The sequence below is a fragment of the Protopterus annectens genome, chromosome 13.part0 (genome assembly GCF_019279795.1).
Source record: "Protopterus annectens isolate FY-2018-M chromosome 13.part0, PAN1.0, whole genome shotgun sequence".
NCBI lineage: Eukaryota > Metazoa > Chordata > Ceratodontiformes > Protopteridae > Protopterus > Protopterus annectens.
Genome location: NC_056747.1, coordinates 974,543,859 through 974,563,448, shown reverse-complemented (window position 1 = coordinate 974,563,448; position 19,590 = coordinate 974,543,859). Strand labels below are relative to the sequence as shown.

The 19,590-nt window shown below is 41.9% G+C and overlaps 1 protein-coding gene across 1 annotated transcript in view; it reads right to left on the bottom strand.

Annotated features, from left to right (window-relative positions):
• ACLY (ATP citrate lyase) overlaps positions 1–19,590 on the bottom strand; it is a gene marked incomplete at its 5' end in the record, with an annotated part of 1,378,630 nt that overhangs the window by 415,561 nt on the left and 943,479 nt on the right. The window contains 1 exon segment of the mRNA XM_044054761.1: positions 15,517–15,627. Coding sequence (XP_043910696.1) covers positions 15,517–15,627 — 111 coding nt within the window.

Here is a 19,590-nt window from a genome sequence, read left to right as displayed (position 1 = left end):
AACTAAACAGAATACACAAAAAAAGGAAAAGAAATTATGGCAAAAATCAAGAAGAGCAATTCCAATAAAGATAAAACTCTATCAAACTAAATAGGCAACTAAGAGAGCTAATTATCTCAAGCAAAGCCAACTTTGAGGTTAGGACAGATGAACTTTCACCTGGGCAGCTATGTCAGAAACCTCAAGGGCAGCACACAACAATGTGCTGAACTGGTGGTTAATGGTGCCACATTCACCAAGCCTGGCGATACAACGAGCCAGTTAGAAGACAAATTCAGTTCCTACTTTATAAGGGAAGACCTTCAACAGATACTGGGAGGTACAAACCCCATTAGTCTGACCAGTCTTTTTTGCAAAGCCATGGAAATTATCAACAAGGGCATAGGAGACCTCCATACACTAATTCCATCCCAGTTTGGCTTTGTCAAAGGAAGGTCATGTTTACTGAATCTGGTAGACTTCTATGAAACGGTCACTAAGGCAATGGATGAGGGGAAAAATGGTGCATACAGCCTACATAGATCTGGTTAAAGCAGAAGATACAATACCCGACTCAGGCATTGTCAACAGAACTAAGTATAAACTAACATGATGGATAGCTTGCTGGCTCACGGATAGGACCCAGGAGGTTAGAAATGGTGAGGCCACCTCCACAAAGAGGTCTGTCACCAGAGGAGTCTCCCAGGGCACACTCCTCTTTGGTATCTACTTTTCAGATGTCAAAGCCAATGTCAAAAGCCACTGGTTAACCAAGTCCACAGATGACTGCAAACTAGGAGCAGTGTATGAACCCCTCCAAGATAAAAACATCCTTCAGGAAGGTCTAACACAGACAAATGCTTGGTGCCAAAGTCATGTCTTAAAACTCAAATGCATTATAGTACCTTTTGGAAAGTCAGCTACCCTGGGTAACTACGTTATCAATAAAGCACCCTTAAAAGTTCATTCACTAGCCAGGGATCTGGTAACTCACATAGACAGTAACCTAGCCTTCAACCAACATGTCCAGGGTAGTAAGAAAATCCTCCTATATTGCTCAACTTATAAGCAAGGGCATTGCATTTAGGTCCACAGAAGCCATCATACCATTGCACTCTGCCCTCATTAGACCCATCATAGAGTATAATGCCTCCTTCAGTACGTACCTGACTAGGCACATGCAGCAACTGGAACATCAACAAAGATTTCTTACAAAAAGAATAAAGAGAGTAAACACAATGTCTTATGTTGATCACCTCAGAATCCTGTCCCTTTATGTGGTACCATACAAACTTCTGAAAAATGATCTTTGCTTAGCATTTGACTTAAAGTACTCTTGGACCATATTTTCTGAACCTTTTGCACATCTCCAAAACAAACTGCATCAGGATAAAAGACAAAAATAGGACATGTTGGACAGATATGTTTCTCAGAGAGTTTCCATTCTGTAGAACAGGCTCCCCCATCCATGTGAAGCAGAGTTCCTCCCTACTCCTATTTAAACACAACTTGGACCAGTGGATGGGTAACTGGAAATTCACCCCTGGTCTGAAGTCTACGTTTCTGATGGACACAGGCAATCAGTAAATCATGCCCTATATAAATCAAATTTGTGATCCACATTTGGGTTGCACTGCTAGGGTTATAAAGGTTCTAGTGGTTGTTAGCCTAGTAAATGCCTATGAACTTATTTATCTAGTTGCATAAGTTCTACTTCCTGTAACAGCAGATGTTCGTAAAACACACTGCCTTACTGGCATAGGGGTAAGTAGTGCCCTGCCACCTTCCCTCTGGTAGTCTATCAAAACTCAGAACTCCTCCCACTGCCTGCCTGTAATGTGAAGGACTAATCACCTGGCAGGACCAGGACTGCTCTTCAATCCCATAGGCAAGACCCATTCAGTTTTCTATGGTTCAGGAGGAACAGCAGATGAAAATGCAAGCTTTTTTCCAAACCAAAAACCACACACACAACAATAAGGCTGCTAAACAAAACTCAGCAGCAACTCCAACAACAAACTATAAAAATCCAACAAAGGCAGGGGGTGGCAGGAAGTTAATAACTGTAAGACAGTGTGTTCTACATAGTACAGCTGTGTACACTTACCATAAATGTAGATGTTCGAGTGTATTCACTGTTGCGGTCCCGACTTGTGGGATTTCCTGCTGTGGAAACCTTTGGTCGGCCCGACTACCAGAGTAAAAATCTCTCTCCTCTTAAGGCTGGTGGATGCCCTACCTTGACGTCAGTATGCCTGGGTTATAAAGGGAGCCAGCCGATGCCATATCATCAGTTTTTTCTTGCCCCTTAGACGGTAAGAGGCCTCAGGATGAACCACAAGCAAGGATCAAAGGTAGAAAAATGGGCCTGTAGGGTAAATACCCAGGGGGTCCTCTGGTTAGTGAGGAAAATAGAAGCAGACTACTACTGTAAGCAAAAGAGGAAAGGAGGGAGGAATAGAAGACTGGAACAGTGAAAAGATCTGAACATCTACATTTATGATTAGTGTACACAACTGTACTATGTTCTTCATGTTTCACTATTGCAGTCCTGACTTATGGGATGATCCCTAAAGCTGAGATGAGGGTGGAAGGTAGATTATGGAGAATAGAGGATGCCCTGCAAGATGACAGTGGCAAATCCTGCTCTAGACTTGGAGAAGGCTGATAAGTGGTAGTGTTTGGTAAAGGTATGCACAGATGACCAGGTAGCAGCTTCCAAAATGTCTTTGGTAGGTACTCCTTTCAGGAAGGCAGCAGAGGCAGAAGTGGCCCTAGTGGAGTGAGTCCTTACAGTTTCAGGAGGCTTTAGCATGACGGCTGTAACAAAAAATACAGTGAGAGATCCACTTGGAGATAGTCTGTTTGGAGACTGGTTTCCCTTCAGAGCCACTGGCAAAGGACACAAAGTTGGTTTGATTTTCCGAAAGATGTAGTTCTGTCAAGATAGTAACGAAGCTGCGGAGTGAAGGATCCCAGGACCCCCCCCCCCCAGTTCCGTAGCTTGGAGAAGGTCAGCAAGTGTATGGCTTGATTCAAGGATGTGTCCGTGACCACCTTGGGCATAAAGGATGGATTAGCCTTGAGAGATAGTCTGAGTGGAATATAAAAAATGGTTCCTCTGCCATGAGAGCTTGCAGCTCAGAGACTCTCCTAGCTGAGGTGACAGCCAGTAAAAGGTCAGTCTTCCAGGTTAAGAATTTTAAATCAGCAGACGCTGCCAGTTCAAAGGGGGGGTGGTGTCAATTTTTAGAACAAAACTGAGATCCGACGGAGGTGTGGGTTGTTTGCTGCGAGGTCCGATGTGAACCACTCCCCTTAGGAAATGTTTCATCAGGGGGTGGGAAAAGACAGTAGGAAAAGTAGGGATGTGGGCTTAAATGGCAGAGGTGTGAATTTTGATGGAAGAAAAAGGCTAGACCTCTGTCCACCAGGGTAGCCAGGTAATCTAAAATGGCAGAGATACTGAGTTAGGACTGAGGCCTTGCTGCTGACAACAAATGAAGACTCTCTTCCACTTGGCCGAGTTTGATTTCCTAGTACTAGGCCTTCTAGCTTCTGAGAAGGTTTTGAACTTGTCTGCTTAGGGTATGCTCAGAGTAGTATTTTGGGGAATTATCCAGGCTGAGAGTTTTAGAGTCTGTAGGTTGGGATCCATAAACCTCCCCTTATCATGAGTCAGAAGGTCCACTCTCTGAGGTAACTGCCAAGGACCTTCAATGGTTAAACTTAGTAGCAGAGAATATAAGTGCTACCTGGGCCAGTCTGGGGCTAAAAGGATAACCCTTAGTCCTTCTTCCCTGAGTTTTAGGAGGATTCTTAGAAGACGACGCAGGGGAGGAAATGCATAAAGGAAGAGGTGGCTCCAAAGGAAGGAGAAAGCATATGTCCTCCAGGCTGTGGGTAGCTTGCTCCTGGGAACAGAATTTTTTCAGTTGGGCATTTTATTTCATCGCAACGTCGTCAATCTGTGGGGACCCCTATTTCTGGACTATGCTGAAAAACGTTTCCCATTGCAGATGCCACTTGTACGGATCCATCAACTTTCTGCTGAGATGTTCTGCTACAGTCTTTTGAGTCCCTGGGGGGTACTGTGCCATGAAGTGCATCCCCTGAGAGTGAGCAGTCTCCCAGATCAGCATCACTAGTTGACAAAGAGGGGAAGAGTGGGTGGCTCCTTGTTTATGTACCACATAACTGTGGTGTTGTCTGTTTTGACAAGCAGGGCCCCTGGTTTCCATTGATCTTTGAAAGCTGCTAGGCCCTTTTGCACTGCCATCAATTCTTTCCAATGTATGTGCTCGTGTCTTTACTGGTCTTCCCATCTGCCTTGGTATTGAAAGTGTTGGAAATTAGCCCCCCCCCCCCAGGCTGCCTCTGAAGCATATGTAGTTAAGATTTGACCCTGAGGGATGAACATGAAGGGGAGACCCAGGTTCTGGGCACATGCCCGTGTCCGCCATGCAAATTCCTTCTTGAGGCAAGGGATCAGCTGAATTTCTGTCTCCAGGGACTGTGAATGCTGGCACCACAGATTCTTGAGGTACCACTGAAGCTTCATGTGTAGCCTGGCTAGAGGAATCATGAGGATACAAGATGCCATGTAGCCTAATCCTTTGAGGAATTCCCTGGTTGAGAGGCATTGTCTCCGCAAAATGTTTGGAAGTACAGAGTCAAGAAGAAGACCTTTCTGGGAGGGAGGAAGGCCTTTTGAATGGAGGAATCCAGAAGAGCTCCCAGGAGAACTCTCTTCGTAGAAGGGTCTATGTTGGATTTGTGAAGACTTGACTGACTTGTAGCTTAAATGAAGCAGTCATCTAGATAGGGTTAAATCTGGATCTCTCTTGTTTTACAGAAGGTGATCACATGAGCTAAACACTTTGTGATGATCCTGGGAGCAATAGATAAGCCAAAGGGCAGTGCAGAGAAAGCGACAGGTACCTGCTCTGAAACAAAGAAAACTTCAGTAAGATTCCTCTACAGAAATGTGCAAGTAAGCATCTTTTAGGTCTAAGGTAACTATTAAGGCCTGAGGGGCTATCATGGCAGAAATTTTTGAAGAGTCAACATTTTGAATTTTGGGACCAGCAGGGATTGAGGGTGGACAGGTCTAGAAAACGGCTCAAAGAGCCTTCCTTTCTGAGAACCAGGAATAGCCTGGAATAGAACCATTTCCCTATTTGATGATCTGGTACTGGTTCCACTGAGCCCTGTTAGCATAAGCTACGAATGTGAGAAAGGGCCTCTGCTCTCCGATTCTGTGGAACAGTCGGGTAATCTGAGTATCATAATGGCTTTTTTTTTTTTTTTTAGTGGGCTTGTAATTGTCTAAGATAACTTTCAGAATCCACTTGTATGAAGCATTGAGAGACCAGTTTTCTTTGAACAGGGATAGCCTTCCTCCTATCTTTTCTGGAGGGGGAGGGGGCCAGGTAGGGGAAAGGAAGAGTCATTGCTGCTCTCTGCCAGGGCCCTGTGGCCTAGAACTCCCTTGCCTGGGGGTTCCTGAGGACCACTGCCTGGGCCTTCGTGACTGATGCTGCCTCTGAGGCCCCTCTCTCAGAGGCTTCTTCTGGACGCTTTTTGATTGAGAGGGAAAGGACCAGTGTTTAGTGGGAAAATTCCTACTATGAAGGAAGTCCTTGACAGTTTGCATAGATTTTGGTTTATCTTTCATCTTTTTATTATAGCCTCAACCTTTGGCCCAAAAAGGAAGTCCTTATCCAGGGGTACCATCTAGAAGTTTAGATGTGAGGTGGTCTGGCTACAGGCTTCCATAGCATCACAGCCACAGTGTAAAAGAGTGTGTAGTCATTTGGGAGCTGGCTGGAATGGCAAAGGTGCAACAATTCCTTAGAAATGTTCTCCTCTGGGGAGGATATCTTCTGCTTCATTTTATCTAAAATACTTTGTTGGGATTTTATTATATGAAACTGGCAGTTAAGGGCTCTCATGGCTAGGGTAGCAGAAGTGTAGACTTTTTTTTTTTTAAACCAAATCTATCAAGGGCTCTGTTTTCTTTGTCGGTAGGTAAAGGGTTATTTGAAGAGCAGACTCTCAATGCTTCATACAAGTGGAGTGACAACCTCTGAGTCAGCAGAGGGGTTTTTGAGAAAGTATTTATGTGGGTCCAGCACCCTGTAAAAACCGGTCTGATTTTCAAGGGACTGGAGGTAGAGAATCTTGATTCAGGGAAGAGTCCATAAAAACATCCTCTATCACCTCCAAAGGTTTGTGTTCTGGGAACTCAAGGAACTCCCTAACCCTCTTTTTAGATTGTGGGTATTCCTGTGCCTTCCACTGGAAATGTTCCTTTATGGCAAGGAGAGTTTCCCCAAAGTGATGTCTTCTGGAAGGAGGTGAAGCTGAAGGCAGATTCTCCTCAGAATCTGAATCTTCAAAAGAAGTAAAGAAGGGTCCCTCCTCAAAGACATACTCCTCCTGGTCAGAATCCTCATCCGAATCAGGAAGTTCAGAGAAAACATAAGGGGTAGGATCCCTTTTCCTTTTCACTGGGGAAGTCTCCAAAGGGGGTTGCCTAACTATGACTAAGGAGATAAAGTCCTCAGCTAAACTGACCAGGTCTTGCTAATAACTTGCTGAGTGGAAGTCAGTAGGTCTAGACATAGGCCCCGAGGTAGAATCCTTCTTACAAGTAGCTTTGGACTTGGGCCTAGGTAAGTACACAATCCTGACGTCAATCTCTTTGTAAGACAAAACTGATGCAGGCTGATGCCTCAAAGGAACATCGCAGGTACGAGATCATTTGTCAGAAGCCGAGGTCTGCTGAGCGACTCCAGACTCGACTGACAAACTGAATGCCAAGGCCTATGTATAAGTAGGGACCTGACAACATGTCCGACTCTGTAAGGGGACAAATCCTGCGCCATCACCTTGGTAGCATAGGAGGGCTGTGAAAGTGACTTGCTTTCTTCAGTGATAACAAGCCTTGGGGGACTGGCAGATAGAGAATGGTTGTCGTCTGAGGCCCTAACCATTTTTTTTTTTTTTTTTTTTTTTAATTCTTTGTCCTTCTTATACTTAGGGAGCTCAACCTCAGGATGACTGGCAGACGCCATCAAACGATGTGAAGGTGGTAGACTAAGATGCCTAGCTAAGACTTTAACCCCCCCCACTCCTAAAAGTCCTAGAATTGAAATGGGTTCAAAAGTGGCAGCTAGGGATGTTGTGATCCGGAAATAGACAGGTGACCCAATTTATGAAAGTCTCAGTGTGAGATTTGCTTACCACAGCAGAGATAATTATTAACCTTATCTGACATGAGTTAAAGCAAGAAAAAGCATCCCCCAACAGGGTACTTCGCTTTAGAAGACTTCTCTCTGGTGCAGACCAACAGACACACTGAATCACTGCTTTGGGCTCTGACTGCAAAATAAGACTGATGTCATGGCGTAGGCTGGCTACCTTTACACCCAGGGTAGGTTACACCCAAGCATACCGACTTCAGGGTAAAATGTCCACCAGTCTTATAAGGAGGGAGATTTTTACTTTGTCAGTCGGACCAGCCAAGGTCTTCCAGAGCAGGAAATACCATAAGTCAGGACTGCAACAGTGAAACACAAACGTCTACTATTACGCGCAAGTAGGACTTGCACAAATGTGTTGTGTTCAACACACACACTGACTTACTGGTACATTTTTAGATTCCCAAAGCTAACACAACCTGGGAGGAGGAAGGATAAGGATCTAAAAGCCCTTGAAAAAATAAAGAATCCAGAAGCCTTTGAAGAATAGTCCTTGCAAAGCCTGCTCTGGATTTAGAAAAGGCATACAAGCTTGTAGTGCTTCATAAAGGTATAGACAGACGACCAAGTTACTGCCAATCCTTTCCAATATGCCACTGAAGAGGAAAAGACCCTAGTGTAATGTGCCTTTACCTTGCCTGGCTTTGCCTTGCCATGGTGTGTGTAAAAAAAAAAACAATACCAGACGGGATCAAACATGCAATGGTTTGCCTAGACAGGTTGGCTGACCTTTACTTGCACCTGTGAAGGAAATAAAGCCTTTCGGCTTTCCTGCAGGGTTTTGTTTTGTCAAGGTAGTAACAGAGTTGCTGATGCACATCCAAGGTATAAAGTATCCTCTCTCCCTTACTCTTAGGCTCTCGAAAGAACACAGGCAGATTAAGAGACAGAGCGAAATCTGAGACCATGAAAGAAGGATTAGTGCATTACACAACCCTATCCCTCTGGAAAATCAGGTAAGGTTGTCCCACCAGGAGAGCTTGTAGCTTAGAATCTCGCCTTGCAGATGTCAGATCAATAAACAAAATACATTTCCACGTTAAGAACTAGAGATCAGCTTGCACTGCCAGTTTGAAAGGTGGTGAGGTCAGTTTTTCAAGAACTTAGTTAAGATTCCATGAAGAAGGAATTTATTTGTGCAAAACTCCTTTCATGAACTGTTTTAGCAAAAGACAAGAAAAAAGGGGGGATCTATACACAAACAAGCAGAGATAGTTGCTAAATGCACCTTAACTGGCACATAACTATGAGCCAACCTTAAGTAGCTCACACAAACATTTCAAGACCAGAGGGAAACTAACCTCAATGGATACTCTGTTTCACTTGGACACCACTTCAGAAAACCTGCTACTAGAACATCTTCTGTTTAAAAGCCGAAGAGATTTTCTGGTTTCCTTTAATACCTGCTATACATCCTCATGCAACATGTGCCTAAAGGTTGTCTAGATTGAATCATGTACACTATCAGTTTAAGTTTCTCCAAATTGGGGTGCACCAGTCACAACTGAGACTGCGTGAGCAGATCCAAAGTGCGAGGAAGACTATGGACATTTTTCTTGACCAATACCATTAAAAGGGAGAACCAAGATTGCAATAGCCAATAGGAGATTACCACAATGATCTTTGGCATTTTTTTCTGAGCCTTCAGAAGTAACTTGTGAATCACTGGAAAAGGTGGACATGCACAGAGGAAAACTTCTGTTCAGGGGAATGAGAATGAGTCTGTCTTCCAAACATGGCTACAAAGATGTCTAGAAACTTTTTCCAACTGTCCTCTTTGAAAGGACGCAAACAAATTAGTTGAGATATCTCCATCACTGCCTTGAGATACCACTCATGTGGGTTTGCCCAGGATCTGCTTAGTCTGTCTGCCACAATGTTCTACTCTGATGGAATGTATAACACCCGAAGAGGCAGAGGATGCTGTAAAGCCAGGTCTCAGGCCATCATTGCCAACTGATAGCCAGGTCTCAGGCCATCATTGCCAACTGATACAGAGGGTAACACTTTGTGCACCCTTGTTTGTTGATGTACCACACCATTGTGGTGTTATCTGTAACCACCAGAAGAGGATCCGGAGTCCATAGGTAGTGAAGGACTTTCACGATGTGAGTTAAAGCCAACATCTCCTTGACACTGATGTACTGCTGTGCATCCCTGGGTCCAGAACTGGCTTCCACTTGCATCCCCATACACACAGCTCCCCAAGCAAAGTCAGACAAATCTGGAGAGACTGCACTAGAAAGGAAATTCTGTTTTCACACTTGATTTCTGTACTGCTGTACAAGTCATTTGATGAAGGGCAGCACCAATAACTGGGAATAACTGGGAATCCAGGGAATGAAGGTGGAGTCCAACAATTCACATAACACTGAATTTTTCTCATGTGAAGATAGGCCAGTGGTATCATGAGAATCATGGATGCCATCAGTCCAAAAATATTTAGGAATTCTCTTACCAAGGTGACATTCCTCTTAGAGGACACTATCTTATCTTCTGGATGAAAGGCCATTCTCTTGTGGGAGTTGATAAAGCACAGTCAACAAAAAAGCCAGCAAGTGTTGGTAAAACCCATATCCAAAAATATTTATATTTATTGACCAGAGGGAGAAAAACCTCCCCTAGTAAAATACTGCTATAATACAACAGAAAAGCAGTACATTCCAATGTTATTGATTCAAACCGGTTTCGGCTCCACTGAGCCTTCTTCAGTGAAATTCAAAATGAAAAAACAGAATATCACAGTACATACATATATATATGGATTGGTCCAACCCATGGGCCAATCCAAACACAGAATTCACAATTGGTCATTAAGACCAGGTGCAAACAGAGCTCCAAGTTTGATAATCCATTTTTTCTCCTTGGAGCTAAGTAATTCCTGCCAGAACTGTTTGTCATTACATTTCCCTCTAATATAATCAATGACCACAAATTTGTATGAAGCAGATGCATGTTGCAAACAGTGTTTATATAGGGCATTGCTGGTACGTTTCTTTTTGATATCACTCAAATGCTCACAAATTCTGAAACGTGGATAAGGAGGAATCTCTGACTAGAGAAAGACAGATGTTGTTTCCACTGCCATCTGTAATCCCTGCCAACAATGCTGAGCATCCATTTATCGGAAACCACTGATGGCCAGGCTGCCTTATTGAGAGCTAACTTTAGAGAAGTGACACCTGGAATGGGGTTTTAGAAAGGCTGGTGCAGTGCCTCAGCACAGTCATAAGATGGGAGGAGGAATAACCTTTTTGGGAAAGGAACCCCCTCTTGTTAGGCTTGACAGTATTCTTATTCGGATATTTCCTTTTATTGTCTTGGTTTTTATACGTCCTGTCTGTATGGAAGGTTGTAGAAAATAAGGAGGGAAATTTGGGGCTATGAAACATTTTTCGACATCCCTTCCATAAGTTTACCTGTCATCCCAGTGTTTAAGGATCCGATTAGCTGCTGTATGAAACACGTAATCAGACTCAAGTAGAGCACTCAAAATCTGATTTAACTCATCAGAAAAGTTCTGGTTGTGCAACCAAGCATAGCCCCTGATCACTACTGACAATGATGCATTTCTAGCAGTAATATTAGCCCCCTCCAAGGCACTTTAAAAAGTATGTTTTGACACCTGAAAAACATTAGCAACAATATCTTTTACACAGATCGTTTGGTCAGTAGATAATGATGCAGCAAGCTCGTCTAAGCGACACAAACATCTCATCACAAATTTCCACATAAAACACTTGTAGTTAAACACTGTAAAAGCCACCATACTGGTCTGAGAGAGCTTCTTTTATTAAGATTTAAAGCCATCTGCCTAATTTATTTGAAGGAACAGGATCTGAAAACAACAAAGTCCTTTTACTAGAAAGTCACTGGGGACATTGAAGCAGGGTCCACAGATAAGGGGGCTGGGATGCCAGGCATGGCTGAGCGTTTCCTGAATTTCTTAAATACTTTAGGCAAAGCCTCAGTAACAGAGAATAACTACAAGCTTTCTTAAAAACATTCTCCAGTGCTGGTATCAATGGAGGAAAGGTCTTCGTGTCTACAGCCTCATCCTCCAAAAGATCATAAACCCTGCTAATCTTTGGGGCAGCTGATGATTGCTCCCAAATGAATACAGCCCTAAATCTAGTCAGCAGTTGGGTAAAAGGAAAAATCTGTTTGGTTTCCTGAACCTGTTCATCAGAGGAAACCTAATGATCAGAAATCTAAGAAAACAGATCTCCTTCAAAATCATGATCCTTAGATGACTGACTGGAGGTGAAGTGTGGCATTACTCATAACCCAGTTATGCATCCAGTAATCAAGAAACTGAAAAATGGATCTAATGATAGCCACCGTCTCAGGTGGGAAAACAGTCAGACTGCTGCCCTATCACATGGAGGGTCTTCATTTACTTCTTAACCTGTGCTATTCTACTGGGAAAAACCCTCAGCACTGGCAAAGGATTCTACAGTGCACCTAAAAGGCTTGTTCCCCCATACCTGAAGCAGGCAATGGTACAGCCCTGGGGGATGTGTGTAACCCTCATCGCATGCACAGTTGCAGTACTAACACCACACAAAGGGGACCTGAAGGTAACGGAAGGTGAGTGGTTCAATAGGCTGCCCAAGGTTTAGGTTGCTGCAGTGCCATAAGCCATAAGCAGATGTATACTTTAGTTTATTTATTTGTATGGTTTTTAGGTGCACAAGGGGTGGAAGGAAGTGTTTCGGAGTTCATCAAGTCAGGGGACAAAGAAATAGTCTGATCAATACCAAATATTGTCTGCACGGTCAACCAGGTACAAAATGGACAATCCACCCAGTATGAAACAGACAAATTCTACTATTCTCCCTCAAAATAGCATTCTGAAATCTACCTCTACAGAAATACTATACTGAAGAATGCACCGAGGAAAAAAAGACAGCAATTTCAGTAGTTTAGCACAAAGCACAACATACATGTCACAAAGACCCCCAGTTTTACTAACTAAAAGTAGTTTCAGTCTGACATGAATATGAACAACCTAAAATGGCTTCAGACAAGGAACTAAATAGAAACTTAATAAAAACTCCTGTCAGAAATGTTAAAATGGCTCCAAAAATCAGTTTAAATGAAAGAGTTGCTTAAAATGCTGAAAATCTACTTAATTATCTTAATCACAGTCCAAAAGAAAAAAAAACTGCTGAAAGTATAGTAATGTGCTAATCATAACTCTGCATCTGTGTTGTCTGTTTTCATCCTTCCATCAACTGATGGGCATCAGATCCGCCCTCAGCAACTCTGACAGATTTTAGGCTCCGTAGCTTGAGCTCCTTCCCTTATCCATAGCCCCTCTTCTTCTCCTCAGTTACCTCAGATTCAGTTTGCCCTCTACTCAGCTAATTACAATATGAAAAAAGGGGTATCAGCCACTAAATCTCTGAGGCAAAAGCACAGCTACTACTAAAGGGCAAAAGAGGAGAAGAAGCAGAAAAAGAGGATGCTGGAGTCCACATAGCGAAGATGGTAAGGAATATCCCCAGGACACACTGACAGTCAAAGAGAAGGGGGTTGTTGGGTGAGAAGTTAAGTACAAAAACAGACAACATAGATGCAGAGTTATGGTGAGAATGTAACTAACATCTGATGTCTTTTTCACCCATTCCTCAACTGCTGGGACAGAGTCCCTAGCTAGAGTAATCTTGGGTGATCTTCAAGTAAGGATATTCTGGAGTACGGCAGAATTAAAAGCTGCTCTATTCCTAGCAAAAATTCCAATTTGTAATGAGCTATAAAGGTATGAGCAATAAGACCATGTTGCAGCTGCACAGATGTCATCTATGGATGCTTTGAACCAAAGGCAGATGATGTGGTCATAGATCTGGAATGGGCTTTAGGATATTTGGGTAATTATAGGCCTTTACTCCTGTAAACAAAGATAATACACTAGGGTCACTTTGGATACCGCTTTGGCCAATTTAGCCTTTGATAAAGAGACAAACAGTTGTCCTGATTTCCTCTGGTCTTTAGTTCTGTGAATGTAAATCAGAGCTGTCTAGAAACATCTAATAAATGAAGCATATATTCTCCCTGGTTAGAAAAATTTGGAAAGAACTGGCAGGTTAACCGAATGGTTAAGATTGGTTTCTGACACCACTTTAGTAAGGAAGGAGAAGCTGGTCTGGAGGGATACTCTGTCCTTATGAAAAGTCAGGTAAGGTGGCTTGGAAAAACGTGCTTGGAGCTCATCCACCAGTGTAGATGATGTAATGGTAACTAGAAAAAGTGTTTTCCAGGACAAAAACTTGAATTCTGCCCTGGTTGATGGTTCGGGGGGGGGGGGGGTGCTGAAGGATGAGTGTAAGGTTCCATGGATGAATATGGTCCTTCTTAAGAGACTGAAGCAGAAGGGTACCCCTTAAGGAATGCTTTGCACAACTTCAAAGAGGCTAGACAAGAGTGGTTTTCATCTAGGTGAAAATTTGAGATGGCAGTCATTGCACCTAAACTGCTAAATAACTAGCTCCACTGTAGAAGACAGAATTCAGAAAATCTAGAATCACAGGAATCGATGTTGAAAAGATCCAAATTTCTCTGATGTGCCCAGACAGAGAATCATTTCCATCAGATGTAAATGTCAGAGGAATGCCTTGTGCAAACACTTATTAGAACACCCCAGACGTTCTGGTTTTAAATTTATCATTCTGGACTCTGTGGAGCTGGATGAGCTTGAAGGGGACGTCAATGGTGTTTTGGAGAAAAAAAGAATTATGCTGGCAACTGAAATAAAATGCATTCAGAAAACCAGGATTTAAATACTATTGTTCTATTAAGAGAATATTGAATTTACGTAAGCTGCCACACAATCTGTAAGGTTTTTCTTTTTAGGAAATTTGTGAGGAAGTATTTTTATGTACCGAAGATACAAAACATACTAAAAAATAATAAAAATGATGTGTAGAAGGTGTACAAATATATGTTTAATTACTTTACCCTCAATTCTGAATTGATTAGATTTAGTACACTCTTGTATCACAGCAGAGATTTAAACGGTAAATTCAAAACACACATTCTTTCATGCAGCTATTACCATAAAGTTTTGGTATAATTCTCCCATTTAGCATGTTAGTGAATTCTCATGCACACACTTGCACACTTTTATACATTACTAGTTTATTTCATCCACCAATTTCTGTATTTTGGTGCATTTTTTCTATTGGTTTTCATTGTATAAAGATCTTTGGGGCTGTAAACATGAAACCCGTTAGTATTCTAATACTGTATTGGATCAAGAACACTTGTCCATCTTACCTACTTAACTGAATAAACTACTTGAAATTTCAACAAGGCACCAACTCACACAGGGAGGGAGGATATCAGAGACAGAGAGAGAGAGAGAGAGAGTCTCCAAGACCTGCTAGCTGAAGTGATTTTATCTGGACTAATCCTTTGTACTCTTTTTAGTCCCATCACCCTCTGGATCACAGATGGGATACCAGGCTTGACTCTAGCCTTCTGGATTACCTTTGTATATTCTTAATTTTGGGGACAACTTGCATTTAAAACAATTTTTTGACAAAGCAGGCTAATTATTAAATTTTATACCCTACCACCATGGTATCTTAATCAAGAGCTTGGCTATACATGGTTAATTTAAAATATGCTGTAGTGCAATTTTGCTTGTTTATACCCTGCAATTTGTAATTTTGCAGAAATCCTTGAAGGCATTCTGCCAAACCGTTGGACAATTGTTTATCCAAGTTCTGATTTTTTGCTACTGTGGCACTGTTTATAATATCTATTTTTGTGTTTCACTTCAGTTAAAATCTGTCCCTTACTTAAAATACAAATTAACACATTCTATATATGTCTGACCACATATTAATCAATATAGGATTCAATGATAAAGTATAAAATGTACAATCTGAATATAGTCCCAGACCATTTTGTGGTCTACAATCTGCTCCTGTTCTGTATAAGAGTGAGAAATCACATGTGCTCAGTATGTCAACATATCTTAAGTTATTTGGTTCCAGTTGCTGCATCTGCCTTCACAGGTTCACATCATACAAAGCTTTCAGCAATACAAATGTTGGGCAAAATGCTCATGCTAGGCAACAACAACCTAACCCAAACAGAGCAATGACATACTTCATACAAATGGCTGAATAGAGTCTGCAGTGGACTGGTTTACTTAAAAACAATTACCTTTTACAACAACTTTATATCTCTCACAGTGTCATCATATTACTGAAAGTATCATGTCTGTGATGTAGAACATTCAGACATAGTACACTTCTATTACCTCTGATGAGAACATGGTAGCGCATGTACCAATACACCAACACACAACGGGCTTGGTAATTCTTCCTTCTCTAATGCCGCTACAAATTTTGTACTCTTCTGTTCCACCAACCTAAAAGAATGAAAAGCACAAATGAGCCTAAAGAGCTGAATAACTCTAGAATGGCATAAAAATCAAGAAACTAAAAGTTGAATCCAATGGACTGCATGATTTCAGTAATTTAGCATACAGGTGTGCCACATTATGACTGGCCAGACATTGAATGCAGCTAAGAGAACAGGACAAGGCAAGGAAATGGAGTACCAAACTTAATACCAGATTTTGAGGAAGAGGGGCATTCTTGAAACTCAATGGACAAAGGCGGGGGAAAAAGCATGTATGCATGAGCAAAGGGGCATAAACCCTTGCAGTGAGGATGATGCCACCACTAGGAGTGGGTATTGGAATGCGAAAAAAAAAAAAAAAAAGAAAAAAAAAAGAAAGAAATGCTCTCAATGGTAGGATGCCAGTGAGATCACACAGCAACTTCTTGGCTGCCTGGATGCCTCACCAAACAGTATGGCAGCTGATCAAAGGGAGACATGATGGTCAGCAGGCATGGGGGTACCTACACATAGGTAAAAAGCTACAATGAAAATTGGAAATATGGTGGTTGCTCTAGCTACTCGAACATTTTAATAAGTGACCATAGCACTTCAGAATAAACATTCTTTTAGCGCACTCTCTCATTCAGCTTAAGTAAGAATGCTGTACACAGTACATGGTAAAAACCTGCATGAATGACCTATGCAAAACCTGTTCTGCTGCAGTTTTAACAAGTTCTCAATATAAAATGCCACCTATGCTTTAGATCACTAACATTTTCAATAAGACAGGCCATAAATGCGCAACATTGTCATGAATCGGTTTCTGTGAACTGTCATACACAGATGGAACCATCTGCCCCATGCACCAAAGGCTCTAGACAATGTAGTACATTTGATAAAAAACATAAAAATTATGTCACCACATCTGTACCATACACTGTTGCAGTCCTCTAGGTGGCCTGCATTCTACCAGAAATTTAAAATATGGCAACTAGGCTTGGCATTCTAGCCAGAACTTGCAGTACATTTTCTACCAACCAACAGACATTTCCTGTCTTCAGCACACAGTGAAACTATGATGTTGATTAAAGTAGTAATCGTGACACAGCATATTTTGTCAGCTGCATCCTTCTGGCATACAGTAAGCATTTTCTTCATATTTCCTGGTATCCATTCCAACTACGCAGCACAATCATAATATACATTTTAATGCTGTACCTAACAGCCACACACAGCTGTTTTTACCTCAAACAGGTGTAAATAATGTTAAGATTTCTTTTGTAATTTTCTTACATTCACTATTTTGTTCCATCATAAGCTTGTTAGTACAGCTGGGAAGTTAAAATATCAGCATCTTGCTGTCTATGAATATTTTCAACTCCCACTTATTTTTACTTCTTACAGTTTTTTTAGTTAGAGTTTAATACTGAATGAAAAGTATGCAATGAGCCCATTTTGTAACCAAATTTTTATTACATGGACGTTTTGTAATATATAATTTCTCAACTTAATATATCAACAATCCGTTTCATATTTATATTGAAATGTATTTACCATTTAGCATAGCCATTTTTCATAATTTTTGTTTAACACTTGGTTAAATTTCATCCATTTTGCAAAGTGCTTTGCGACAAAGCATTACAACAAACACAAAACCAAGTTTATTTACATAAAAAAAAATCCTTACCAGCTGCAACACAGAACTTAACTAGTCTGAAATGAAAGCCAACTGCCTTCACAAAAAACAAATGTACAGGTTAAACTAGAAAGAGAATATAAAAAGCAGTTATGTACTCACCATAACGTTCCATGTGAGTTGTCCATCTTGCCTTCATTCTGTACCTTGTGGGTTCGGAACCGATCCTCAGTTCAGACTTGGCCGTTTACAAAAGCTCGAGGTCTCCAACCAGCTCAAGGCTTACTCCCTACCCCATGATGCTCTAGGGCATTCCCCAGATCTTACTGCTGGTATACTAACATGCGTACGTAATAATTCTCCATTACATTACAAGTTAAGAAGAGGGTGAGAGAATATCAGATACCAATTAGTAACCTCTTGATCCTTCAGGAGTTAAAATGATGGGGGTAGGAGGGTGAGACGTAAGAATGAATCCGAGATGGACAACTCACATGGAACGTATGTTATGTTGAGTACATAACTTCTTTATGTGAAGTTGTCCCATCTCACCTTAATTCTGTACTTGTGGGACAGCGTCCTTAGCAACATCTTTCTTGGATGGCTTACAAGAGAACATTCTTCAGAACAGTGGACCCAAAGGAGGCCCTGTCCCTGGAGGCCAAATCCACTTTGCAAAGAGTGATAAAGGTATGAGGACTGCCCACTTTGATGCCGCACAAACTGTATCAATTTGAAACTTTGCAGGAAAGGCAGAGGAGGTCGAAATACCCTGGTAGAATGAGCTCTTACTTTGTCTGGAAGTTGTTTACTCATTGATTGATAGGTATACGAGATGCAATCTGACAACCACTTATTAGAGTGTTTTTTTGCTAATGAAGCTCCTTTCTTGCAGGCTGAAAAGGATACAAACAATTGATCAGGTTTTCTAAAGTCCTTCGTTCTGTGTAATTAGAAACGTAATTGTCTATGTACATCAAGTTGACGTAACATGTATTCCGCCTTACTGCCATACTTAGGGGGGAAATGGTAATTTTATAGACTGATTTAAGTTTAATTCTGGGCATACTTTTGGTAGGAAGGATGGGTTTATGCAAAGTGAGATTCTGTCACTGTGAAACTGCATATATGGAAGTTTGATAGATAATGCTTATAATTCCGAAACCCTCCTAGCTGAAGTGACAGCCACTAAGAAAATCATCTTGCAAGTTAAGAACTTCAAGTCACAGGATGATGCAGGCTCGAAGGGGGGAAGAATTATATGGGATAATATGAAATTTAGGTTCCATAGAGGTAGAGGTGGTTTAATGGGTGGTTTTAACAGGTTAGTACCTCTCAAGAAAGCTTTACAAAATCTGTGGGACATAACGTTGGGTCCCCTCCTCCAAAACGAAAATTAGAAATTGCTGCTAACTGTATTCAAATAGTAGCTGAAGCTGCTCCCTCATTAAAAAGTTTTGCCAAAAAATTCCAGCATTGAAGTTAGAGATGCAGAGAAAGGGTCAATATGACTTTTTAAGGCCCAGGAGGAAACTCTTTTCCATTTTCTGAGATATAATCTTCTCATAGAAGCTTTGTGCGAAGAAATCAGGATATGTTGCACTGAAGTTGAAAGGTTAGGTAGCCAAGTTGTCAACTTGAGGGTTTGAAGAGATGGATGGAGCATTCCCGACGGATGGGTCGGAAGATCAGGCACTGGGTCCAGAATCCAAGGCTCCTCCTGAAGATGAGGCCGCAAGAAGGGGATCCAAATTTCACAAGGCCAGTAAGGGGCTATAAGTATTAAGGTCCTTCCCAATGCACTGGCTTTCTGAAGAACTTTGGATCAGAAGGAAAGCGTAAAGAAGACCAGGGGCCAACTGTGTGCAAATGGATCCCTTGGGGATTCCCCCGGAGGGGGAATTTGGGGAAGGTAGCCACTGCATTTAGCGTTCATGGACATGCCAAAAAGATCGCAGCAAGGCTGGCCCCATTTTTGGAAAATCATTTCCGCTATGTCTTGTTTCAGGGACCACTCGTGAGGCATCAGTATTTCTTTGCTGATTATGTCTGCTATCATGTTGGATTTCCCTGGGATATAAGTTCCCATCAGAAAGCGTTGGGAGGAGGTTGTCCACTGCCATACTCTCAGGGCCTCTTGACAAAGGGAGTAAGATCTGGTTCCTCCTTGTTTATGTACCATACCACTGACATATTGTCTGTTTGGATCGCAATCGTTCCTAGTGGAAGAGAGTCTTGGAATGCCTGCAATGCAAGAAGCACCACTCTCATCTCTATGACATTGAAGTGCAAGTGGGCCTCGTGATCCAGCCAAGTGCCTTGGACTGTTCTTCCCTGATAATACCCCCCCCC